The following is a 27385-nucleotide window of genomic DNA, read 5'->3' as shown; positions in this document are numbered from 1 at the left end:
GAACCTGCTACCTGAAATCCCTCTATTTATATAGGTACTTTCATTCATAGGTTTGTAGTTTATGGCTCACTCTGAAATAACAATGCACTTTTAGTTTCAGATCTGGACTTAAAACCAATTTCTGCTTCATTTTCATGTGGAGAATTATGGCTATTTGTACATTCCTCTTTCCTTGTATGGGTACATTTATCACAAAGTATGTGTGTTAATGAGTTTTGGAAATAAAGAGCCTTCAGCTTTATAATTGATGCAAGATGCTGACATACTTATTGTCTCTGTCCATAGCCCAACCAGACAGATTGAATATATCAGTTGGGCAGATGGAGAAATACCTAAGGACAAACCACTGTGTGGGTTTCACAATGAACACTGCAAAACTCCAGTTACCAGTAAGTGTGATTATGTAATGCCTGCCGGTTAAATGTGGGTTATAAATTTATTACTACTACTAGCATGCAAGTAGGACATACTGCAGATCATGTGTCTTGTATGCCTTTTGCTGTATCAAAGCTGCTCTGTTCTTGTCTGACACAACTATGCAACTACAGCTGTGCAGTTCTGACCATTTTCATTCCACCAAGTCAAACCTGGATGTTTTTGTTACAAAGAAAACTGATTTATTTGTTTATTTTTAAGTTACAGTTGTGGCGGGGGCTGTGATCACATGTTACATGGTATGATTGTGTTATAATTAATAACAACGCTTGTGTGATTTCTTGCTCCTTTATATTCTTTTCGCAATGGTGCGATGGCTTTGCTGCCTTGAATTTGGCCTTTTTTGCTTTGTTTTGTTTTTGGATGTGTTCCCAAGATTCAGCTTCATTTATATGACTGTTCTTTTGTTGTTAAAAGGTTCAGCCATGATTGTTATGATAATTCTGCTGATAATATCAGTATCGGGGGCCATTGGTGTGGCAATGTATATGAAAAACCACAAGGGAAACCTTCGAAATGATACGTGGTGGAGAATTAATTATGAGGATATCATCATTTTAAATAATAATAAGGTAAAGGATGATCTGTTGTGTACTGAAACTCAAGTTCTTTATCCCAAGGATACAGTTCTCCAGGGGCTTATTTGAGGGGATCAGTTGCATTCATGTAGCACTTGTTGGTGGATGTGGAACCATAATGATATAATACAGATCTGAAGCCAAGTCTTTTCAATAGCCATAGTCTTCATTAGACACTCTGCCCCCTTGTTCCTCTTTCTCAGGACCCTTCACAGGTTGGTAGATGACTGCATGAAGCAGAAAATCTCTCATACTGGTACAATTTTATTGCACTTTTTAGAAACCCTCACTTGCCATAGTCGTCCTTCAGCTTAAGGAGGGTGACAGTAGAAACATCTCTCATTTGCCCTCTTAGCTTTATAATTTTATTTCATTTACAATATCACTCAGTAATAACGGTTTTCTGGGGGGTTAACAATAAGATCAAAACCACAAGAAGTTCTCTTTTTCTGACAAGATGAACAAGGTCTATATATCCTATATGACTACAATACGTTATTTCATAATTCATCAGTATCAGCAAAAAGAAAAGCAGATGTCAGGGTGGAAGGTTCTAGCCCAGCCTTCTCCCTAACATGCTAGTTTCCTATATATAGGAGTATTTTCCCCTCCTATGATGTGAAGTGGTGCAGTTGAGACATAATTCCTCTTGTACTCTTTGTACAAGAACTATGTCTGTGTTTCATACTTAGTGTAGGTACTTGCTTTGTTGCAACTTCATGTTAACTACTTGCCACCACTATTGCAAATAATGGTAATAACAGTGGCATGTTTTGAATATTTCAGTAATGGAGCTAAAATTAATGTGGCCATTTGGAATAAACTTTTGCATTTCGGCATTTGTGAACTTAAATAATTAAATCAAAACTGAATTACAAAGTTGCTGAGTTGAGCTCTGTAGCACATTCAATATTTGTTTGTCCCTCGTAAAGGCATACGTCTCCAAAAAGAACCATATAATCAAAAATCTCATAGCAAATCTCGTAAACAAACAAATAGCATATCAAAAATGCCAGGCTGCTTATTTACAGTAAGTTTTTCTCATGACAATGGCAATGACGCTTCAATCTGTGTTTTGAAATCTGAATCTAGTAAACACAGTTAACCCAAATTTTGCTTTCACTACTAATGCCAGTGTTATTTTCATTCAGGTCAATATATCAGCTTGTAACATTGCACCTTATATTATCTTTCAAAGGGAAACTTCTGTCTGTCTCAAGCAAGCACACCAGTGTCCAAAGGAACAGAGAGCTTGGGCTCCCATTTGTTTATTTCTAAGAATGATGATTCTGGACCGAAGAACAAGCAAGGGAAAGAAGTATTTTATACCACTGTAGGACTTTATCAGGTGCATATGTAAACACCCAGAATATATTGTGCCAAATGGAATTGTGTTCCATTCACTTCTTGAAATATACTCAGAGTCCTGTAGTGATTTCATGCTCTTTATTGCAGCATGTAAAACAGTGATTGAATTGCCCCCCAAACCTAAGGCGGCTATATACATTATTTACACAATGAGTCCCATCTGATTGGCAGATTCTGCTTCCCTCTTGGAGCCTGATTGGTCTTTTCCTGCAGGCCAATCAGTTGTTGCATTCTACGATCCTACCAGCCTAATAGGATGATTAACTTCCTCCTGGAGCCTGATTGGTCTTTTCCTTCAAGCCAATCAATTCTAGGATACTACTTGCCTATTGTTCTAGGATCCAAGCTTAGTACAGTGGTACCTCGGGTTACATACGCTTCAGGTTACACACTCCGCTAACCCAGAAATAGTACCTCGGGTTAAGAACTTTGCTTCAGGATGAGAACAGAAATCGTGCAGCGGCAGCAGGAGGCCCCATTAGCTAAAGTGGTGCTTCAGGTTAAGCACAGTTTCAGGTTAAGTACGGACCTCCGGAATGAATTAAGTACTTAACCCGAGGTACCACTGTACATAACACTTCGTGTTATTTCTATTATGTACAGGAGAACAGGGCACAAACTGCCCAACAGAATAAAAGCCAGAATAAGTCACAGGATTCACAGGTAGGATTGTAAAGTGTGACAGTGTTAATTTTCACCAGGTCTTTCATAATATGCTCTAGCATTGTACAATGGACAGTATCTGTCTTGATAAAGTTCTTAGAATAATGTAGGCATGGTGTAAAGTAATAGATTGTGATGGTTTTCCAAAGGTGTGAATGTTCAGGTGCTAAACCAGACCCATTGGTTCCTACCAGTAACATCACATAGTGTAGTACAGCAACAGTAGGCACTATAATTATCTGCAAGTAATATTTCTAAAAGTATTACCGTAATCATTATATTACACTTGACTTATCACTGTTACAAATCAGCTTAGGCATTTGCCACAATCACCAAGCTGTACTTGTACTGTTGACACTTTTTTCAATTTAAATACAGTGGTGCCTCGCAAGACGAAATTAATCCGTTCCACGAGTGTCTTCGTCTAGCGGTTTTTTCGTCTTGCGAAGCAACCCTATTAGCGGCTTAACGGATTAGCGCTATTAGCGGTTTAGCGGCTATTAAAGGCTTATCGGCTTAGCGGATTAGCTGCTAAAAGGCTATAAAAGGCTTAGCGGCTTAGATAAAAGGGGGGGGGAGCAAAAAAAAAATCTCAAGACTCGCAAGACATTTTCGTCTTGCGAAGCAAGCCCATAGGGAAATTCGTCCTGCGAAGCAACTCAAAAACGGAAAACCTTTTCGTCTAGCGGGTTTTCCGTCTTGCGAGGCATTCGTCTTGCGGGGCACCACTGTACAGTACATTTCTCATCAAGATGTAGGTTGTAATGTTGATCAGTTCCACATTAATATTTTAACTTTTATTGATCAGCAAATGTACATTTGTTTCCTGTAAATGGCACAGAGTCACCCACTGAGGCCAGTATTTAATTGTGGGGAAACTGAATTTTCTCAATTATTGCATTTGCTACTGTTGTCTGGAAAATGAACATATAAACACCATAGGAGCTTACTGGATATTATTTGTGTTGCTATAAGTTATAATTCATAAAACACCCACTTGCGCCACTCACCATTTTGTTTTATTTTAAAACTTATCTTTTTTATATAAAAAAATTGAAATTGTGCTTTACACCTGTGCTAGAACGGAGAAAAGTTATCCCGGGGGGGGGGGGGGAGGGATGCACACTGAAGGAGGAGAGAGATGCAAAGTTCTGCTGCATGGGCAGAGGTTATGCCACCTGTGGAATAACTTCACTGGATTCAGCCCATCCATCTTACCATCTAGCAGACTTATTAGGGTTTTATAATTCTTGAGCTTGCAAAAGATGGAACGTATTAAGACGTTTATGAATCTGAGCTCAGGATTTCTCTTGCCTCAGACAAAAACCATCAGCTGTAATGATTGTTCTACAGTTTACCACTCATGGTTTGTCATGAGCAGCAGACTAAGACAAACCATGTTTAATTCACAGTGACACACCAGCACCAGAAGTGGAAGAGGAGCAAAGTGGCCACAGTTTCATCTCTGGCAGCCCACACCATGCAAGCCATAGTTGGGCTTAACATTACATATGAACCAGGCCTATGTATCATTACTATTATGTAATATATTCCTCTTATTTGTCTGCCCATTATTTCTACCAATATCTACCCAGAGTAGCTAACTAAGTCCTCTGTAAATTCCTAGAGTGGCATAGTTGATGCGGTCACACAGAAAGATCCTCAATGTATCCCTGAAGATGCCTACCAGACTACGTTGTTCATTTCCCCCCAACAGTTTCCATGTTAATGTATTGTGCCTCTTACAATTTATGTTTCAGGGAATTGTTGTTGCTCTCAAATTCATTGATAATCAAACAGATGCCTGGATCCGGAAACCATCAGTTCTCCAGGAGGTTCGGGTGGTATGTTTCATTCTTAAATAGTTTAACAAATTTCCATTTGAACAGTAAGTTAACTGAAACAGGCAGGTGATCTAAAATTCACAACTGAAGTAAGGAAGTTTATTAAGTAATGCAGAAAAAACCATGAACTGACTGTAATTTCTAAATGAAGCTATAGGTCGATATGCTTTGGAAAACAGGTTTAATTAGCAAGGTCTCCAACACAGGGCATTGTCTTGCTTTGACCAGATATCTCAGAGTGGTCCCATAGCTTATTTCTTCTGCAATGCCAGTAAGAAGGAGCAGAGCTGGCTGAAAAAGATTGTATTTGCTTTGCTGTATGGTGTCAAATCTGGATACCACACTTCCCAACATTCCTTTGCTTTAGATGAGAGAACTGAGACATGAGAATCTGGTGGCCTTTTATGGGATATGTCCTGAAGCTCCAAACATGTGCATTGTGATGCATTACTGTAAGAAAGGTAGCCTAAAGGTGAGTATTGTACCTCAAAGTTTAGAACAATTATTACATTAAAGTAGATCATACTTAATTGCCTTAGAAAGGATTACTAAAGCAGTGTGTTGCCAAGTCATATATGCTATTTGGCTCTCTTCAGTATTATAACTCTATCTATCTATCTATCTATCTATCTATCTATCTATCTATCTATCATCTATCTCTATCATCTCACAAGACAGCCAGTGGAGGTGCCCTCCAGATACGCTCCTGATCAGTGGTAGCCAACATGGTTAATGTTCAGGAATAATGAGATGTGGTCCAGCACATCTGGAAGGCACATGGGGGGAGGAGGGGGGAGTCCTCTTGCAGAAGTGGCAATACTTGCTCTAATGTGATGCAGTAGTTGAATACCACCCCAGTTGAATGTGTGGTTTGCCCCATGAAAGTCATGTGTACCTCAGTAATGTTTCCACAATACTTAAAGTTTTGCCTTTTCAGTCATTTCAAAGACTTTTGTCTTCTTTCCATAATAATAATAATAATAATAATAATAATTATATATATATATATATAAATATTTATATCCTGCCCTTCCCAGCCGAAGCCGGCCTCAGGGCGGCTAACAACAATAAAATAATGCGACATTCTAAAAACATTTCATTACAAAAATTAATTAAAATCAAACTGATGGCAACCATTAAGCAAAAATTCTGTGCAGATTGCCAAAGGAGGGAGTCGGGTATGAGCTAAGCATTGCTCCAGGCAGCTGATATATATTTACATGCCTACTCTGAGTGGAGTCAGGCAGCAAGTGCAATTGTATCTCAAAAGAAATATTTCTACATGTGCATTTTCTAGGATGTTTTGATGCATTCTGATATCGAACTGGACTGGATATTCAAAATCTCCTTTGCCTATGACATAGTCAACGTAAGTATGGAGTAATGGAATTGCTGTCAGCTACTAGGACAGTCATAAGAAAAATGCTGTTATTGTAGTGACTGACTGCTGAAAAGAAGCCAGAAAGATACATATCCATCACAAGCATCTGTTGTTTTTGTAGCTAAAGCATTGGTGTTTATCAGAGAGAGAGAGTGTGTAAACGGCATGAAGTTTTGCAACCCACTTCTAAGAGCACTGGGATCTTCAGATGGTGCCGAAGCTGATGAAGTGGATTGTTTGGAGAGTATCACACCAGTGTTTCAATATCAGAAGCGGCACTTTGAAAAGTGTTGTTTTTAGTCTTTGCATGTTACATGATCTAATAGCCACACACTTTTGATTATTCCATTTCTGTACCATGTTGATACATCAGTGGCAAGTGAAGAGGCTTTTCCATGGTTAGCATCAGTTGTGGATTTCACTTCCCTTGTACCAAGGCTGCCAACTCGCCCTCAGTATTGTGGGTGCCTGCCACTGCAATGCAGACGTGTGAACACGCACACGCTCCTCCTCTCCAAAGCCAGTGAGGCACCCTTTTCCATGTCTGAGCTCCCCCCTACTGATAAAGGGTGCCTCGCTCACTGACTGCGGAGGGTGGAGCTGAAATGCTTCTCTCTCAGAGGCAGCACTGCTGCCTGCCAGCTTTTCTCATTGACTTTGTGGGTGCCCGGCCTCCCACAATTATATTATTGTGGGTTCCCAAGAAGCCACAGCTCCCTGGAGTTGGCTCCTATGCCTTGTATACTCCCTCTGGACTTGCATTTTGTGCTAGGCTTTCAGTAGATGAAGTGTTCTGTTTTTCTTATTTTTATTTGGACATATGTGTGTGTATATTTTTTAACCGTGACCTCTCCCAAAGTAGAAGTATGAGTTTATGACCTCCAGAAAAGGCACAGGTGGCAACAACTAGGAAACCCTGATCTAGAGACAAAAGCCTCAATCCAGAACATTGAAGTAAAAATTTAAGAGTGTTACCTATGTAACCTGCTAAAATAAATCTATGTAATGAATGAAATACCACCCAAAGCTAAAAAGTTCTTGTTTGTGGAAACTACAGAATCCCAAGCTGACTTGCTTTGTTTGGTACATGTATTTCATGTCTTTGTCTACACCGTGCATTTGAATTTTAGGGTATGGTGTTCATTCACAACAGCCCCCTGAATTCTCATGGAAACTTAAAGCCCACCAACTGCCTGGTAGACAGTCGCATGCAGGTGAAGCTGTGTGGCTTTGGGTTGTGGGAATTTAAATATGGAAGGAAATCTCAGGTAATGGCAGAAGAAAGGAATTATGCAGGTAAGAACATTAAGTACTTTCCATTCCAAGAAAAAAAAGCACCACCCACCAGAGCATTTTGCATGCGAATGTTTGAGTAGAGGTTTATCTTTATTTTTATTTATTAAATTTATATACCACCCTTTATCCAAAGATCACAGGGTGGTTCACAGAATAAAGATACAAAATGAAAACACAAAATACAAAAACAAACAAACCAATAACTCCCCTCCCACAAACGCATTTAAAAGACCGTAGATTATTTACCGGTAATCAGCCCAAAGCCTAGTGATAGAGGAATGTTTTTGCCTGGTGCCAAAAGATATGTAATGAAGGCACCAGGTGAATCTCCCTAGGGAAAGCATTCCACAAATGGGGAGCCACAGCAGAAAAGGCCTGTTCTAGTGTTGCCACATTCAGACCTCTCATGGAGGAGCTATGTGAAGAAGGGCCTCAGATGATGACCACACGGTTGGGTTCAGATCATATGGGGAGAGGCGGTTCTTGCAGTCCTGCGCCATTTAAGGCTTTATAGGTCAAAAACAGCACTTAGTAATGAACCAAGAAACTGGCTGGCAGCCAGTGCAGTTGGGCCAGGATTGGAGTATGCTCAAACCTTCTTTTCCCAGTATGTAAACTGGATGCTGAATTCAGCACCAGCTGAGGTTTCCAAGCCATCTTCAGAGGCAGCCCCACGTAAAATGTGTTGCAGTAAGCTAATGTTTAACATTGCTTAAAGGCATGTTCATTGTGCTAAGGTCCTATCTTCGGGCTGAATGGCGGGTTATACATTTAATAAGAATACCCAGTCAGCAGATACCTGCATTTCACATTGCAGAATACTGGAAAAACAAAATCTTGTCATTACATGGTTCTCTACCCAGCTGTTTAATGTATGTAATACAAGAGTCTCCACTCATGCTAGAAGGACTAGAAAATAGGAAAGAAAACAATTTGAAAATGCAACTGATTTGAATAGCGTTCAGATTTTCTGAAATATCAGGGGGTGGATGCAGAGAGAGTATCTCTGAGAATGCTGAATGCTGTGATTGCGAGGTTTATGACTTTCCCACAGCAAGGTTGTGTCTTTCCATGTTGCAATTACCATATTTTTCTGTGTATATGATGAGGGTTTTTTTATTATAAAAAGTGTCAAAAATTGGGGGTCATCTTATACACGGATAGTGCAGAGGAGGGAAGGACGATTGGTGTCAGTCACGAGCAGGAGATTGTCAGCGGCGATTTGGTGGGTGATTGGTGGCTGCTAGTGCCAGCGGATTGATGATTGGTGGTCAGGTGGGTGAGCAATTGTCGGTAATCCCCCCCAAAAAAGCTGCACAACACTGGGCAATCTCCCCCCCCATTTCCTTAATTTGGTGTCCCAAAAAATAGGGGTCATCTTATACACACGGAGAGCCAGTGTGGTGTAGTGGTTAAGAGCTATAATCTTGTAATCTGGTGAACCGGGTTCGCGTCTCCGCTCCTCCACATGCAGCTGTGGGGGAGGAAGGGAAAGGAGAATGTTAGCCACTTTGAGACTCCTTAGGGTAGTGATAAAGCAGGATATCAAATTCAAACTCTTCTTCTTCTATACGGGAGCGTGTTATACACAGAAAAATATAGTATGTCTCCAACTGGCAAAGTTTCCTGGCAGGAAAGCAAATTGGGCAGGATGTTAGTTAGTGAGGTTTTGAGGGGTGGTGTAGTATCTTGGAAGTATTATGCCCAGGCAGTTGGTAACATAAACAGTCGTTATTAATTACAGATGGGTTATGAAATAATAATTGTGGTTGTTTGCTGGTTCACAGAGCAAGCTTCCATGGAAACCCCAGAGGGAGAAACTAGGATTGACAAATACAGAAACCTCCCAGTGCTTGTTTTCATACATTGCATCATGCACATGATAAAAGATGGCACCTTCATGCCTTGGTGCTGGCTTTGGGGAGTGGGTGCAGGGCAATTTTCCGTGTCCTCAAGTTGTTAGCAGTGCCCACAAGAAGCGGTCTGCATAATGGTGGGGTCAAGGCTGGCAACTACCTATTAGCAGGTGGGCAGGGCCTGGCCATCCCAAATTCTAATATACAGTCATACCTTGGTTCTCGAACGGCTTAGTTGTCAAACAAATCAGCTCCCGAACGCCACAAACCCAGAAGTAAGTGTTCCGCTTAGGGAATGTTTTTCGAAAGCCGAACATCTGACGTGGCTTCTGCTTGAGTGCAGGAAGCTCCTCCAGCCAATCGGAAGCCGTGCTTTTGAGAACCAAGGTACCACTGTATACTATTACCAACAAAGCTGTGGTATTCATTGCTGCCAGCAACATACCTGGATGTGTTTGGGGCACAACTATCTACATGGACTTCCCTGTAATTTAGCATATGCTATGGCTTAAACGGAGACGAATAAGCATCTGTAGAGAATGCAAAAAGGAAACAGGGATAGTTGAGGATTTCTGCCTTTGTGAATTTCTGTGTGAAATTATCTGTTTTGCACCTCTTGGAGTAAAGATTGTAGCGACACAGTTTGTTGACATTTTGAACGAGTAAAGATTCATAATGAATAGCTATTTATTTATTTTAAAAATACAAATTAATGCAGAACAGAATGAAATGATAGGTTAACTTGTGCAAAAATGACACGGACCAGAAATGGATAGCTTTGTACCCCTTTGGGAATGGGCAAAACTCATAATTACTCACCAATTACACCTGGGGTAAAACTACAGCATGGCAGCAATTTTAACAGACTGTTGAGCCTTTTAAATAAATGTTTTATCATTCCAATATTTTCTCTCTTCTTATTTTAGAGCTTTACTGGACAGCACCTGAATTGCTAAGAATGGCAGAATATCCATTCCATGGCACCCAGAAGGGGGATGTGTACAGCTTTGCTATTATTATGAGAGAACTGATATACAATCATGAAGACGGTCCATTCCATGACCTAAGCCAGAATGCAGAAGGTTGTTTCTTTGAGATCTGACCTTGAGCTTTATTTTTTCTTCCAGATGTGTAGGAAAAGCAACAAAGTCCTCCGTGTGTGTTTGTACATCTAACATGTCGTCCTCCTCAAAATTATGGAGTCCATTAACAGAGGAAACAATACAAACAATATATAATTATAGAGCAATTATAATTATAGAGCAAGGGAAAGAAAGGAAGATGAGATCAAAACATATTAGGAAATTCTGTGCCTGTGAATGTGGTTTGTTTCTTCAAATAGTAGTAACCCTGAAATTAAAACTGCTACTAAAGAAAACATATGCATTATGCAACTCCCTTTGAAAAGCAATTCATCTAATAAATGATTCTCAAACTCTTGTTAGTAGAAAGACTGGGCCTGATTCAGTTTTTCCTTAACGAGTCACACATGTTTTCTATCAATAGCAAACTGTATTCCATACAATTTCTAGATATTAGCAATTTCCATACAGTTGCTAATATGCTAGAGCCTTCTTTTCTCTCTTTTTCTATTTTTTTTTAATTCCATTTTTAAATTGTTTCTCAAGAAATATCTCAGTCATTTCACAGTAAAAGCATCAACAATATGAACAATTAATGACAGGTAGTAATACTAATATTTTCATAGAAATTGCAAAGTTTAAAATAGCGCTCGTGATCAACAAGGTGAAAGTGTTCCAAAACAGGGTGCATATCTAAAAAGTTACTGAGCTTTGCTCAGAATCCAAATTTAAATAACTATTTACTGCAAATACAGGATATGGAAATTCATCCTATATTTAGCAAGTTTCATAATTGGCTAACTCAGGGTCCTAAATAATGTCTACAAGATTAAGTTGCACAGTCTCAAAACCAATATTCCCATACTTAATGCCTAGTAGACCAAATATACTCCATATTTATTCAAATAAATGACTGTACTATATTGCAGATCTATTTCCAACTGGTTATGGCTGCAAGCAATATGCATTTAGATTACTATGACATATCTCAGTCTAGCTCATGTTTGAAAGGAACTGGCTGAAAAGAACATATATTGCCATTTCTTTAACAACTACATGGCTTGCTGGCCCATTTCTGGGTAAAATTCAAAGCCCTACAGTGCTTGGGAAGAGCATTGTTTTCTTCCACATGAAGTTGTCCACACACAAAGACTCCATGGGCCTTCTCCTCATCTCTGCTTTTGAGCAACGTTGCGAAGTGACTTCCAGAGACAGGAGAAATGTCTTTTGGGCTTTCCCCCCCTTCTCTTGCGGAGAGTGGCTGTGCACACCAGGGGTTCCAAGAGTTATTTGAGGAATGGGGTTCACCACCTTTATTGTGACATTTAGGAAGCTGCTTTATACTGAGGCAGACCATGGTCCATTCCTACTGACCAGCAGCAGCTGCTCTCCAGGTTATCAGACAAGGTTCTCTCCCAACCCTTGCTGGAGAGGCCAGAGATTAAACCTCGGACATTCTGCATGCAAAGCAGATTCTCTACCACTGAATTATGGTTCTTCCTCAAATGTTGAAAGCATATAAAATTAAAGGAACTGAAAGCAAAAGAAAAAGAAAAGAAAAGAATTAATATTCTGAAATCTGACTCATACTGTTTGTTTGGTTTTTTTGTTCCAGACATAATAAAAAGAATCCAGGACCCTAATTCTCCTGTTCCACTGCGCCCTTCTATTTCAACACAGAAATGTAATGAAAGGATTGTTGCACTTTTGAAGGCATGTTGGGATGAATATCCAGAGAGGAGGCCAACATTCCTCAACATCAAGAGAGCACTGAAAGATGCCAGTCCAGAAGGGTGATTATTTTCCTTCCCGTGAAACCAAGTATGTGTGGTTATTATTCAGGACGGAAAGCTAACCTTCATGTTGGGTTCTGTTCCTGAAGATAAAAAAATAAACCACACCTCAATTGCGTGGTTGCCAAATCTCAGTATTCTCACCTCTTTGCCTCCATTTGCTTTTTTTTAAAAAAATGATATTTATTAAAGTTTCAAAGAAAAAATTACATATATAAAAATAAAAAAAATACAAAATACAAAATAGAAAACACTTAAAAAAACAAAAACACATCGTTCTTTCCATAACTTACATTTCATTTCCTTACTTCCCTGACTTCCTCACACCTCCCTTTTTTGTATTCCAGTTCTATTAGTTAATTCAGCAATTCCTTTCCCTCTTTGTTTTTGTCTTAATCCTTTAACTTAACATATTATAACTTTAGATTCTCATCTGTTAACAATCCGTTTGTACATACACCTTTATAACATTGCTGCTAAGACCACTTAATTTCATTCTGACATCATTCTAACATTCATTAATATTTCTGTAAATAGTCTTTAAATTTCTTCCAATCTTCTTCCACCAACTCTTCTCCCTGGTCTTGGATTCTGCCAGTCATTTCCGCCAGTTTATCCAAATTGTATGCCTCCATTATCTGATAATAATGAAGCCAATCTCGCACTTTGTTTTTTAGTTTCTCAAAGCTCTGCAATTTCAGTCTATCTCCCTCTTGTTCCAAAATTTCCCAATATTTCGGCCATTTGGCCTCCATATTGAGCTTTTTCAGAGCTTTCGCTTCCATCGGTGACAGCCACCTTGGGGTTTTATTTTCCAGTAGGTCTTTATATCTTATCCAGACATTAAACAATGCTTTCCTGACAATATGATTTTTAAATGCTTTATGTGCTTTGACCTTATCATACCACAAATATGCATGCCATCCAAATACATTATTAAAACCTTCTAAGTCCAAAATGTCTGTGTTTTCAAGAAGCAGCCATTCTTTCAGCCAGCAAAAAGCTGCTGATTCATAATAAAGTTTAAGGTCTGGCAGGGCAAATCCACCTCTTTCCTTTGCATCCGTTAGTATTTTAAATTTTATTCTAGGCTTCTTGCCCTGCCAGACAAATCTAGAGATATCTCTCTGCCACCTCTTGAAGCAATCCATTTTGTCAAAAATTTGCAATGTTTGAAAGAGAAATAACATTCTAGGCAATACATTCATTTTTATCGCAGCAATACGGCCTAGCAGTGAAAGCTTCAAATTTGACCAAATTTCTAAGTCTTTTTTCACTTCAGCCCAGCATTTTTCATAATTGTCTTTAAATAGATTCCCATTTTTTGCTGTCATGTTAATCCCCAGGTATTTCACTTTCTTAACCACTGTTAAACCTGTCTCATTCTGAAACCTCTCTTTCTCAATCACAGTTAAGTTTTTCTCTAAGACCTTTGTTTTTAACTTATTCAATTTAAATCCTGCAACCTGACCAAATTCTTGAATCAGTTCCAAAACCCTTTTAGTACTAGATTCTGGCTCCTGCAATGTCAATACTACGTCATCTGCAAATGCTCTCAATTTGTACTGTTTAGCTCCGACTTGTATACCTTTAACCAATTGGTCCCTTCTAATCATATTCAGCAGGACCGATATAAATAGCAATGGGGAGATTGGGCAACCTTGTCGTGTCCCTTTTTCTATCTTAAATTCCTCTGTCACCACGTTATTTACAATTAATTTAGCCTTTTGTTCTGAATAAATTGCACTTATACCGTTTTCAGAGCCTTGGCCTACCCCCATCCCCTGTAGGTTCTTCTTCATGAAACTCCAAGAAATATTGTCAAAGGCTTTCTCCGCGTCCACAAATATCAAAACTGCCTTGGTATTTATATTCACTTGTAGTTTTTCTAAAATATTGATTATGTTTCTCACGTTGTCAGACAAATGTCTACCCGGGAGAAAGCCTGCTTGATCTTTATGTATCTCTTCCATTAGGACTCTTTTTAGTCTTTTAGCCAAAATGTCTGCAAAGATTTTGTAATCCACATTGAGCAGTGATATGGGGCGGTAGTTCTTAAGCTGGGTCTTTTCAGTCTCTATTTTCGGTACAAGTGTAATATACGCTTCTTTCCATGACTCTGGTGCCCTTTTCCCACCCATTATTTCGTTACAGACTTCCTTTAAAGGTTGTACTAGCCATTCCTTCAAGGATCTGTAGTATCTAGAAGTCAGTCCATCCGGTCCTGGAGATTTACCTAGTTGCATATTCTGAATGGCACCTTCCACCTCCTGTTCAGTTATTTTATAGTTCAGCATTAATTTATTTTCTTGAGAGATTTTTTGTAATCCATTTGTTTTCAAAAATCGGTCTACATCAATTTCTTTCTGTGGCCCTTGTGTATATAGTTGTTTAAAATACCTCTGGAAACAATTTCTAATCTCAACTGGGTTCTGTATATTCCTTCCTTCCACTTCTAAATTTGTGACAGTATTTAGTTTTTGTCTTTTTTTCATTTGCCAAGCCAACAGTTTCCCACATTTATTAGCCGACTCAAATGTCTTTTGTCTCATTTGTTTAATTTTCCATTCTATCTCCTGATTCATCATTTTCATGTATTGTACTTGATATAACTTTATTTCTCTCAAAATCTCTTGCGACTTTGGTTTTGCTCTCAATTTCTTTTCACTTTCATTTATTTTCTCCAATATTTTATCCTTCTTCTCATTTTGGATTCTCTTCTTTAATGCATTCTGTTGTATCAAGAACCCTCTCATAACAGCTTTGCTTGCGTCCCAGATTACTCTTTTTTCAACATTGGTGTTCATATTTATCTCAAAATAGTCTCTCAAGGTTTTTTGGGCCTTCTTAATGACTTCTTCATCTCTAAATAAGGCATCATTCATCCTCCATCTGAAGGAGCCGGTTGGTGTTAGTTTCATCTCCATCTTAACAGCATTATGGTCGGAGCAGGTTTTTGGGCAGATTTCCGCTTTTCTTGTCTTTGGTGCCATTCCTCTAGTTAGCCATATTTGGTCAATTCTTGTCCATGTCAGTTTGGCTTCAGAAAAGAAGGTTCCCTCTCTGGCTAGGGGATTCTTTGTTCTCCAGTTTGCCTCCATTTGCTAAACCAGAAAACAGTGAATGGGATAGGAAGAGTTTCTAGTTGAGGCCAAATGCAGCCCGCCCCCCGCCCCTCTATCTGACCCTTGGGTCTCTTCCTAGGCCATGACTCTTCACTAGCTCTACTCTGCAGCTCTGTCAAGTATTTTTGCCTATCTGGAATGTGCCCTTTGACTGTGATCATGCCTCTTGCTTGCATGGAAAGGTGTGTGTATAGAAACCTCTGTTTTTTGCATGGCTGGAATGTAGCCTCCTGGACCAAGGTAAGGGTCACGTCCGTTGCTCTGCCTATTTTTTTTGCCTCTTACCATGCTCACTGCTGGCATGTGGCCCCTGAAAGGTTGCCCATGCGGGAGTGTGAAAAGATTCTCTATACATGCATCAAAACAGTTCCAGAGACAATATTGCACTATCATACAAACAATGGAAAGAAATTTGGTAGAAACGGATACGCACCAGTTCCTTAAAAAAAAATTATTATTATTTTGGAACATTTGCAGAAGTCACTTCGGTATCTTGGACAACATGGTGAATAAACTGGAAAAATACGCAAATCATCTGGAGGAAGTGGTTGAGTCAAGGACAACTCAGCTGATGGCAGAGAAGAAGAAGACAGAAAAGCTTTTATCAGCTATGCTACCTGGGTAACAGAAACCCTTCACTGCTTCTAAGCCATTCTCCAGTAGAAGATGCCTTGAAACACTTTCACCTTTGGAATAAGTCCTGCCCAAAAATGAGTTGGCAGTTATGTGCATTAGGCCTTTGCTTGAACCCCCATTTTCTTATATTTCATCTAGCTTAAAAAAGAAATAACAAGTTTCTATTGAACATAGTTATGGATATAGGTTTGGAAATATTAAAATATGATTACTTAAATTGAATTGGGCCACCACACACACACACACACACACACGGTGGGAAACCAAACAATATATACAAAAGATTTGTATATTAGTAGATATATGTATAACATGCAGTATATTAGAGGAGGTTGTTTCAAAAAATTGCTTCAGAAACGTGTATATTAGTTAAAACTATGTATAAAGGTGTGTATTAGGAGAAATTAACACTAAAATCCTGAATAATTTTCATGGGGATTTTAAAAATAAATAATTCCCAGATTCCTGCAGAAATGTGAACTGAATTTAAAACAGTAAAATGAGAAACCAAAATAAATGGATTCCATCATCTCTGCCCTTTACCCGTATTCTTGTTCCAGTTTCATTGGAGAACAACTTGTTGCTGGGAAATCAGTGGAACCCGAGAGCTTTGATTCAGTCTCCATCTTCTTCTCAGACATTGTTGGCTTCACCAAGCTATGCTCTCTCAGCTCTCCATTGCAGGTTGTGAATCTCCTCAATGACCTGTACAGTCTGTTTGATAACATCATTAAAAACTACGATGTCTACAAGGTAGGCAGACAGCATTCCCTGGAACTGAGTGGGTTGATTTAAAGGGCATTCTGCTATTTTTGTTGATGTTAATCTCTGATTAGTTCTGGCCACATACACTTACTTGGAAAGAACTACCCATTGGGTGGAATCCAGGCTGGCATTGAAATATCACTGTGAGATACTAAACACACTGTGGGATGAGCTCACTCCAAAACTTAAATTTTAAAAATAAAACAATGAAGTTCCCCTCAGGGAAGGGCATGCCAAGTCATTCCTCTTGGTACCAATGAGGGCACATCAGTAATGGACCATGTTTTGACACCTGCCATCAGTAGAGTATCTCTGAAGATAATAACGAGAAATGAATGAGGGATTCCTTTCATCTAGCTATTTTTTTTTTTGTGTGTGTGTGTATCATATGTGGGTTCTGAATTGGGCACAACGTTTCTAAGGAACTCTTAAGGCTTCCTTCATTTTCCCATTTCTCACTTTTCAATTTAAAAAGTGCTAATGATTCCTTTGATTGCTTACAGGTTGAAACTATTGGAGACGCCTATATGGTTGCTAGTGGCCTCCCCATTCGCAATGGGAAGAAACATGTTGAGGAAATTGCTACCATGTCTTTGCACTTTCTCAATGCAATCATTTCCTTCAAGATTAGGCACATGCCGAAGGAGAAACTGAGCCTGCGTATTGGTATTCATACAGGTGAAAGGCAGTGGTTTCATCTAAGCATGATTTTAAAGCTTTTGCTACATTGTTTGTTAAGTAAGGGTTCTGAGAGATGCTATGAGCCAGTGTGGTGTGGTGGTTAAGCACAGTAGACTCGTAATCTGGGGAACAGGGTTCGCTTCCCCGCTCCTCTACATGCAGCTGCTGGGTGACCTTGGGCTAGTCACACTTCTCTGAAGTCTCTCAGCCCCACTCACCTCACAGAGTGTTTGTTGTGGGGGAGGAAGGGAAAGGAGAATGTTAGCCGCTTTGAGACTCCTTCAGGTAGTGATAAAGTGGGATATCAAATCCAAACTCCTCTTCTCTTCTATGAGACCCCTTCCCTCCCTCAGAGAACTACAAGTCCCAGTTCCTTGGAAAGAGGAATTGATTGTTAAACCACTCTGGGAATTGCAGCAATGTGAGAGAATAGGAATATTCTAACAAGTCTCCTCGCCCTTAACAAACTGCAGGTCGCAGGATTCTTTGGGGGAAGCCACAACCGAGATGACTTTAAATGTATAGTTCAGTAGAATGCCACTCACAACTATGTTCCAGATTTTGACTGAAGGATAGTAACTAGTAAAACAAATTGAGACTCGTAGCTGCAAGTAAGATTGCAGTGAAATTACAGGGTCAAATCCTGTGATTGTGCCAATTAAATACTATAACGAAGGGACTATTCATATTCAACTTCAGTTTGTGTGCATCTCTGTTCCAAGGACTTTGGGGGAGGTAGTGACACGTTTTAAAAGCAAATACAAACACTTTGAGACATAAATCATCTTGTCATGTGATATTGCAAACACAAGTGTATATCTTTGGTGCTGAAATATCAAGTATGGCTACAGATTGATGAGCCATAAAAATAGGGACGTGCTGAGATAGTTTCTATTATAGTCCTTTGCTCTAATACTAAGTTAAAGCAATAAAGCAACATAATTTGTATAAGTGTGTGTGATCCATTAGGCTTCCTGGAAATCCCTTTAGTCTGGCCAAATGTGTGCTACCAGGATTTGGAGATGTACCGGTAGTAATAATAAGAATGTGGCTGATGGTTCCCTATCATGTGATGATGAAATATAGGCAATATGTTCTGAGATACGTATAATTAATTTGAAGGGAATCTGGCACAAGGAGTAAAATTTTCTCAGCATCATTTAAGATTTGATTCACGAGTGTATTTTTGAGGTGATTTAAGTCTGGTCACATTCTCATTTGTGTGTATCTATGTAGAAAATGGCTGCAGAAATGTCTGACGTTAGTACTTCAGAGTAACTCAGTCAACTTGACTACATAAAGGTAAAGGTAAAGGGACCCCTGACCATTAGGGCCAGTTGCAGACGACTCTGGGGTTGCGGCGCTTATCTCGCTTTACTGGCCAAGGGAGCCGGCGTACAGCTTCCGGGTCATGTGGCCAGCATGACTAAGCCGCTTCTGGTGAACCAGAGCAGTGCATGGAAACGCCGTTTACCTTCCCGCCGAAGCGGTTCCTATTTATCTACTTGCACTTTGATGTGCTTTCGAACTGCTAGGTTGGCAGGAGCAGGGACCGAGCAACGGGAGCTCACCCTGTCACGGGGATTTGAACCACCAATCGGCAAGTCCGAGGCTCTGTGGTTGAACCCACAGCACCACCCGCGTCCCCACTTGACTACATATCCCCCCCCCCAAAAAAATGACTGCTCTGTGGGAAGCAGAAAAGACAATTGGTAAATGGGATCACATTGCTGTAAAATCCAAACATTAATTCATAACTCTCAAAAGCATCATTGCATATGAGATTCTGCCTTTCTTTTCTCTGTGGCTGATGCCTTTCCTGGTGTTTGTTCTTCTAGGCCCTGTTGTTGCAGGTGTGGTGGGGATCACAAGGCCACGTTACTGCTTGTTTGGAGACACAGTGAATGTGGCTTCAAGGATGGAAAGTACCAGCTTACGTACGTTGCATGTATTTGTTATGAAGGTATGAGAAAGGCTGGTGTAAACTCCAAAAGGCGAGAGAACATGTTGTGCTTCAAAAGCCAATGAATGAAAGCTTAGAGCAGGGAAAGAAGCAGAACTTTCAGCAATGTATAATCATGAAGGGATGTCTTCAGTCCAGTTGCTGGGAAGCAACAAGAGAATTACATAGCTATTATGCCCTTCTTGTGTGCTTCCCTGAGGCAGGTGGTTGCTCACTATTGGCAATAGGTTAATGGACTATACAGACCTTTGTTCAGACTGAATAGGAATTTTCTTCTTTTTTTTTTTAGAGTATTACAAAGTGAAGAAAAATGAAAAGTTGGTGGGCACATTTCATGTCAAGAACTGTCATCATTCCCATACACCACACTTGCCTCTGAATTGGCAACTGAGACAGTGGTACTCAACACTGGGAGTTGGATTTAGCTTAGAATCTGCTGCCCCCGTTCTACTGCTTTTTAAGCACCATGCCCCCTATGTTCCATAGTGGGTGGTCCTTAACAACCAGCTTCCAATCGATGCTCAGCTGTAAGGCCACTTGAGTTGTTAGTTGAAATCAGCTGCCATTTCCTTGTGCCCACCTATTTCTCTTACCTCATAGCCAGGTCCTAACACTGAAAGTGTTAGTTGGTACAAATATAAGCAACTGTCCATATTTGTTTTTACTAGAGCATTTTTAGAGCTTTTCTTTCCAATATAGGCAATCAATATGCAATATGGTAAATTGTTCTCTCTCTCTCTCTCTCTCTCTCTCTCTAGCTCTCCAAATCCATGTCTCTATGATCACAGCAAATGTTCTCCAGATGATTGGAGGTTATGATTTGCAGGAAAGAGGGACCATAAGAATAAAGGTATAATTTTCATGGAAATAGGGGTTCATAGAGCTGGGAAGAACCCAGTGGTGATCTAGTCCAAGCTTCTGCACAAACATGAGGCCACCAGCTTCTAGCCATATGAATTTTTAAAATTCAAAGTCAGACAACAGTCCTCCACCACAAGCAAGGAGCAGATGCACTGGAGAAAGGTATACCTTGTGAAGACATCTGCCCGTAGCTTAATATCGTGTGAAGTTGTACATGTTGAGTTTTCAATGTCATGGGGGCTTGGCCTCAGAATTAGGTGATGGATTGTCAGGCACTTTGACTAGTAACAAATTTAGGTCAATCACTGAACTATTGGGGGGCAATAGTTGGACAATACTATTTATTTTTAATATGTCCGTAAGCAGCCATTCCTGTGGGTTGGGTTCTAATATACATACAGTGTTCTGGGCCCAGAAAATCCTGTTGCACCTCATGGTTCTGAGTAAGTCTTGACAGCAAGAGCCAGAGCTCCCCACCCCCTAAAAAGAGTCAGTCTAAATATGCATCTATACATATATATTAGGAAGTGGAAATCTATGTCATGGACCTGTGCCCTGGGTCTAAATACCTAGCAATCTCCCTGATGTGGATGCTGGGAGAAAGGATGGAAAATTCCAAGAATCCATCTTCCCTGTTTTTTTCACACCACCTTTACCTTTTACCTTGAAGGAAATTCATTTTATTTTTCAAAGCACCAACTATTCCTAAGGTGTGTGCAATCATTTAGAGGATTGGTTTTGTTGTGGTTATGTGAGGCAACTTTGCTTTCATGTTATTTCTCTTGGCTGCCAGGGCAAAGGACAGCAAAGAACGTTTTGGCTGAAAGGAAAGGTTGGATTCCATCTGCCCCTACCAGAGTTTGGCAGTGATGTAGAAAGCCGCCCAAAGGGAAATGCTGAGGTAGACATGTAGCTATTAGACCCGGCAAGCAATAACATACATTAGATAACTCATATGTGATAAGTGCAGCGTTTGCATGGGGAAGAATTAGCGCTTGGGTGTAGGCTGAGCACACCCACCCCAAGGGGCACAAATGGGTGGTAGTTGAATTCCTTATTGGTAAAGCACTCCATTGCAGAATCTCCCAGGGTACACCGCTCCCGCTACATAGCTAGCTAGGTATTTACTCCCCTTGCCTTGTGCCTTGAATGTTGGAGCAACAACATGACCATGTCTCTTCCTGAATGCAAATCCCCTCACTTGACAGGGCACGCGCAAGCAACCTGCAACTTTCCCTGAACCTGGTGCTCTAAGCCCCTCTTTGTCCTTGGAGACAGAGGAGGAGGGGATGGAAGAGACCCTAACGACCCAAGTCTTCTAAGGACTGTCTCTTCCTCCCAATCCTTCCTGCAACTCCTCCTGCACCTAAGACAGCCCCATCGCTTCCTCTTCTCTCAGCCCCAACTCCTGCCTTGCAGGTAGCACAGAACCCCACAAGTCACTGGTCCCTTCTCTTAGATCCTCCTCCAGCTCCCTTGCCTCCTCCACATGCCTTTTGGAATCCTGCCAGCCACTGACATCTACCATTGGGGGAAATAGAGCCATACGAAAGACTGAAATTGCTTTGGTAATTTTTAATTGATTTAACAGCTGGGAATCTTCACAATTTATCCTGTCACAATAAGTCCTCTTCTTATCCTCATCTGCCAGTGGGTACGCAAGTATTCCATTGGTTCTGGCTTTGCCAGCCTGGTGCCCCCACACCCGATGATTTGGGCAACAACTCCCATTAGTCATGTTAACATGAGTGTTTTGGCTAGGGCCAATGAGAACTGTAGGCCCAAACTTTTGGAGTTTGCTAAATCTTCTTTAGTCTAACCATCCTTTAGCTTGGCTTTTCTGGGGCCTTATGCTCTGTGAGTTTAGCCTTAACTTACATAGTTCCTCCTGCTCCTCCCCCCTCTCCTCCTCCCTGGTTCTGGAGATGGAAAAGGTGTGTGGGGGAGGGGGAATCAAATCCCTTAAGCTAGGTTAGCCAATATTGTGTCCCATCAGCTCCAGGCAGCATGTCAAGAACAGATTGTGTGTTTGTGTGTGTGCAGGGGGTGCAGAGCAGGGAGGAGAGAGGGAAAGGCCTGTTGAGTAAGCAGAAATGCTTGTGCCAATGGGACCCTAACTGAGTGCTGAACTGGATACAACCCATATTCTCAGTTTGTACAAGTACTTAGTTGTGTCAGTTATAGCACTGTAGTATTTTAGAAACTATTTCCAAATAGTTCCTCAGGATACCTAGCCCAAGGCCCAAATACAAATTATATCTTAATAGTGGCTAAATAGGACTTATTTATGGTCATAGTCAACCATCAACAAGATCTTAATTCAGAGTAGTGTAGTGCAATGTCAGAGCTGTTACAATGACTAATGGACTGCCTTCTGCACTTTCAAATGGAGTGTGGGAGCTGACAAATGCATTTCAGTCCTGGGGACAAGTGTTTGTAAGAATATTGTTTCTCTACAGTGATAGCCACAGTGAGAATAACAAATGGGATTAATGAACAAACTCTCAAACAGCCCCCCCTTTCAATATTATTTATTAAATTAAAATTCCCATTATTTCCACTATACAGGGCTGCCTTCAGATGGCTCAGGAGTTGGATGACTCCATATCCTCCAACACTTCTCAGAAGAAAATAAGGATGTCCTAAGGAAAAGCGGGACATTCCGGTATCAAATCATAAACTGAGACAGCGGGACTGTCCCTGGAAAACAGGGACACTTGGAGGGTCTGCAAAGGTGTAGCTAGTTGGCTATTATGTTTCCCAAAGTTATCAGACACTTTGTTTTATGAACCTGGCCTAGATGTATAGCCTAGATCAACAACTTCGGGGTAAAATTGTAAAAAAAGCTCAGCAACTTCAATCCTAAAACAACTGAGTAAAAATTAGTTAAAACAGTTGAATCAAAGAGTTTCAGCATAACAGAGTTTAACTTTCCCCTATTCATTTTCTCCATATTCCATAAAAGTGTGTGTAGTGTGTATGTTCAAGGTAGAAAAATCAAGTTCTGAAGTGAGGAGGAACCTGCATTAAAACATATAATTACTTCTTCTACTATGTCCTGAAATGTGCTTTTTCTCCCATGAACAATACTATCCAATAAAGACAGGCTGTGGTCTGACTATATCCGGGGTGCCTAATCTGTGGCCTTCCAGACATTACTGGACTCCAACTCCCATCAACCCCAATCAGTATGGCCAATGGTCAGGGATGATGGGAGCTATAGCTCAACAAGATCTGGGGTGTCACAAGTTACCCACCTTTCTACTTCATCAGCCTGCTGGGAGCCTGAGGGTTCCTACCTCTCTCCACCTGGCCCAGGGCAAGGCCTGACAGGCTTCATAAGAACTGCTGCTGCTCAGCAAGGACTGGGGTATTTTGGGGGAAGTTTCGTTGGGAGTTTTTGCTGTTATTGATATTAATTTTTTGTATATTTATTTGTATGTGGAAATTGTTCAGTTTGGTTATGTAGTTTTTGATGTGTTTTATTTATTTTTATGACTACTTTGCTATGTTTGTAATGATGTAAATCTTTTCATATTGTAAGCCACCTTGAGCATTGTATTAACTGTGGAAAGGTGGCATACAAATTATGATGATGATGATGATGATGTTAGTCTAAGGGACATCTGTTACACAGGGAGAACAGGTGCTAAGGGAGCCTCTGATGCTATGTCACAACACAGACGTCAGCTGTAATTCAAATACTTTCTTGGGTTGTGGCTCTCACAGGCTGATAACTTTTAGCCTTCAAGGAAATACAGCCATAGCTTGGCATGCAACACCCACACATACCCATTTACTAAACACGATGCATTCTGCAGCTGCCCCCAAACTGTATGCAATACAGTGGTACCTCGGGTTAAGTACTTAATTTGTTCCAGAGGTCCGTTCTTAACCTGGAACTGTTCTTAACCTGAAGCACCACTTTAGCTAATGGGGCCTCCTGCTGCCGCCGCGCCGCCGCTGCACGATTTCTGTTCTCATCCTGAAGCAAAGTTCTTAACCCGAGGTACTATTTCTGGGTTAGCGGAGTCTGTAACCTGAAGCGTATGTAACCCGAGGTACCACCCGCATTCATCATGTGGGTGGATGTTGCGCTTATTCACCTGCAGCAATCTTTGCTAGCCATTGTGAGTTCCTTGATTCTGAAAAATAGATATCCAGTTCCAGTACATGGAATCAGCACTGCTGCTCACTTAAGCAGCAAGCAACAGCACACACAGTCTTCCCGCTAACAGATGCTGAGACCTAATTCACGTGACTTTCATTCTAGCAAATTCTCCATCATTTATGCTTGATGTAACATATTCTTGTGCTAAGCCACCATATGGAAAACTGCATGCTAGAATTGCTATGGTATCAAAGAAGTAGGAACAGCTATGCTCTAGGGAAAAGAACTGCCCATTGACCAAATAGTGCTGTATTGTTTTTGAGTTTGGTGGAGGTACAATGCATGCCTGAGCTCCCTTCTAATTCCTGGATCCAGCACAGATTCAATTACTGGAATAGCCAGGCTAGCTTCTCAGTGAGGTAATGGCCCTCTAAGCATAGGCCATTAAGGTAACAAAGGAAGTGGCTCTGTGCCTGACGACAAATGGGTGGGAGCCCCTCAAGTTGCTGGTAGTTAGAAAGAGAAAGGCCAGAGATGAGAGTTGGTGTGCGAGGTAGAAGCTTGAAGCAAGGCTGCAGAGACAGAGCCATGCCTGACTATTTCTAGAATCCAAGCCTATGGCTATGGGCGAAACAAGACCTTCTTGGCATGTTAATGCTGTTAGCCCCTCCTAGGCTTAAGTTGTATTTATGTGCAAATAAACCATATATCATAAAGACACCACAGTCTCCACTGGCCTTTCTTCTGAAGGAAACCGAATTCTGGAACCCCTGGAATTCACACCACTCAGAGCCTGGGGTGGTGTGTAACAGTATTGTACTTTTTAAAAACATCACCACCATGAGAATGAAGCCAGCAGTCTTCTGCTAAGAGTGCACCCAGAATCCCAAGAATGATTTAGCGCCTTAATGCAGATAGCCAGGAAGTGAGGACTTCCTTGTCTTTCGACTAACACTTGGAAGCAAACAGCAGACGTCCTTCTAGCGCTCTCAGGCTTTGTTTGCGATACACTTATTTGAAAAATGTGCACACAGCTGGTAAAAATCACCATTGGTATTCTCAGCTGCCACAGAAACCAAATATAAGCCAGGTGAAATTTATTTGTCGTGTAAAACAAGGCAGCAGGTAAAACAAGCATCTCTTCGTAGCAGTAAAGGACCATGGGGGTGATCAGCAGCAGCTGATGTTGGGTTGAGTATTATAAAAGAACTGCGCGAATTCCGAGAAAGAGGAGTAAATGGCAAAGGATAGCTGCAAAGAAGAGAGAAATAGGAAGAATGTGAGTAGTCTCGCTCAGTGAATTTCTGTTACATTGCCCTGTTTGAGATTTTATATAGCCACAGTTTTGACACCATTTAAAAAGGCCCAACCCATGATTTATCATTCCATCTTTCCACGGTGATTAAGTTATATGCTGAGTTCAGTTTTTATACAGAGCTTTGTGGTGGATGTATGCATTGTGGTGGAACTGTTCCAGATGAGGAACATCCTGGAGTCCGCCTGGGTTGGCCATCTGCTATGATCAGGAATGTTTTAGTTAGGATGCAGGCTGTGCTGTGCAGTTGTGTAGCCCATTCCCCACACAATGCCGGTAAGACCACAAGTGGAGCTGGATGCCCATTAATTTTGATGGGTTTGCTGTGTGTAAAACTCAGTTGAATACCACCCTGTATGTATTAAGCCAAAAAGTTAGTGATTCTGGGTGAATTTGGAACTTTTATTGCTTCATATTTTTCTTGCTGTCACCTTTTTTCACCTCAAGGGCCGCAGTCCCATGGGGGAGGGGAGGAGCACATTTCAGGGGCTTTGTGCCGGTGATGAGTGGAGCCAAAAGCCAAATGGATGTGATTCTTAGCATTGTCGAGCAGGCTACATTCCAGTCATGCAAAAATTAGACACCTCTCTCCATCCTCCAGACAGGCAAGCAAGAAAGAGGCATAATCCACACCCTCCAACAGGGTGAGACTGAAAACTGGGGTGTGCATGTTCCCTGATATGCTTCTGTGTGAGTCTTGTGACTTGTGTGAGAGCGCGGAGGCAAAAAAACCCTGAGAACTTTGGGGTCCCGTGCTTTCACGTGAGGTCCCAGTCTCACATTTTTTGGGACTCTGTGATCTTGTGAAAGAGCATGGCACCCCAAAATGGGATGTCCCAATTTAATTGGGGCAGCTGAGAGGTATGCATTATTCAAGGACACATTCCAGTTAGGGGGAAACACTTGCAAAGGATGTGCAGCAGGGCCGGGGGGTTGTGGCTTGGGACAGTTTTAAGGGCCAGATAAGCCTGCCTAGTGGCTGCAGAGTAGTGGCCCGTGAAATATGTGGCTTGGTGAGGGGAAAGGGCCTATGAAGAGTCCCAGTGATAAAATAAGGGGTCGGGGGGGGCTGCATTTGGCCCCCAGGCCTAAGGTCCCCCACCACTGTTGTAATTGATTGTTTTTATATTGTTGTTGCTGTTTAGTCGTTTAGTCGTGTCCGACTCTTTGTGACCCCATGGACCAGAGCACACCAGGCACTCTTATCTTCCACTGCCTCCCGCAGTTTGGTCAGACTCATGTTTGTAGCTTCAAGAACGCTGTCTAACCATCTTGTCCTCTGTCGTCCCCTTCTTCTTGTGCCCTCAATCTTTCCCAACATCAGGGTCTTTTCCAGGGAGTCTTCTCTTCTCATGAGGTGGCCAAAGTATTGGAGCCTCATCTTCAGGATCTGTCCTTCCAGTGAGCACTCAGGGCTGATTTCCTTAAGAATGGATACGTTTGATCTTCTTGCAGTCCATGGGACTCTCAAGAGTCTCCTCCAGCACCACAGTTCAAAAGCATCAATTCTTCGGCGATCAGCCTTCTTTATGGTCCAGCTCTCACTTCCATACATCACTACTGGGAAAACCATGGCTTTTACTATACGGACCTTTGTTGGCAAGGTGATGTCTCTGCTTTTTAAGATGCTGT

The 27385-nt window shown here is 41.1% G+C and overlaps 2 protein-coding genes across 4 annotated transcripts in view; one reads left to right on the top strand and one right to left on the bottom strand.

Moving 5' to 3' along the window:
* LOC308477662 (guanylate cyclase 2G-like) overlaps positions 1–25136 on the top strand; it is a 40655-nt gene extending 15519 nt beyond the window's left edge. For 2 of the 3 annotated variants that reach the window (XM_081006395.1, XM_081006393.1), the window contains 17 exons: positions 286–389; positions 853–1007; positions 2212–2361; positions 2985–3044; positions 4805–4888; positions 5256–5360; positions 6186–6257; positions 7400–7565; positions 10348–10503; positions 12119–12296; positions 15899–16042; positions 16618–16810; positions 17326–17500; positions 19342–19440; positions 20225–20316; positions 21121–21228; positions 23430–25136. In XM_081006395.1, the coding sequence (XP_080862521.1) occupies positions 286–389; positions 853–1007; positions 2212–2361; positions 2985–3044; positions 4805–4888; positions 5256–5360; positions 6186–6257; positions 7400–7565; positions 10348–10503; positions 12119–12296; positions 15899–16042; positions 16618–16810; positions 17326–17500; positions 19342–19440; positions 20225–20316; positions 21121–21228; positions 23430–23657 (2269 nt within the window). In that variant the 3' untranslated portion in view covers positions 23658–25136. Of the gene's footprint in view, positions 1–285; positions 390–852; positions 1008–2211; positions 2362–2984; positions 3045–4804; positions 4889–5255; positions 5361–6185; positions 6258–7399; positions 7566–10347; positions 10504–12118; positions 12297–15898; positions 16043–16617; positions 16811–17325; positions 17501–19341; positions 19441–20224; positions 20317–21120; positions 21229–22895 lie in introns of all 3 variants that reach the window. The other variant, XM_081006394.1, reaches the window with a different exon arrangement.
* A 384-nt stretch (positions 25137–25520) lies between these two features.
* TECTB (tectorin beta) overlaps positions 25521–27385 on the bottom strand; it is a 35695-nt gene continuing 33830 nt past the window's right edge. Inside the window, exon 12 of the mRNA XM_081006455.1 lies at positions 25521–25689. Coding sequence (XP_080862581.1) covers positions 25637–25689 — 53 coding nt within the window. The 3' untranslated portion in view covers positions 25521–25636. The remainder of the gene's footprint in view (positions 25690–27385) is intronic.

The sequence above is a fragment of the Podarcis pityusensis genome, assembly GCF_964106645.2.
Source record: "Podarcis pityusensis genome assembly, chromosome: 5".
NCBI lineage: Eukaryota > Metazoa > Chordata > Lepidosauria > Squamata > Lacertidae > Podarcis > Podarcis pityusensis.
This window is presented reverse-complemented; position numbering and strand designations above follow the sequence as displayed.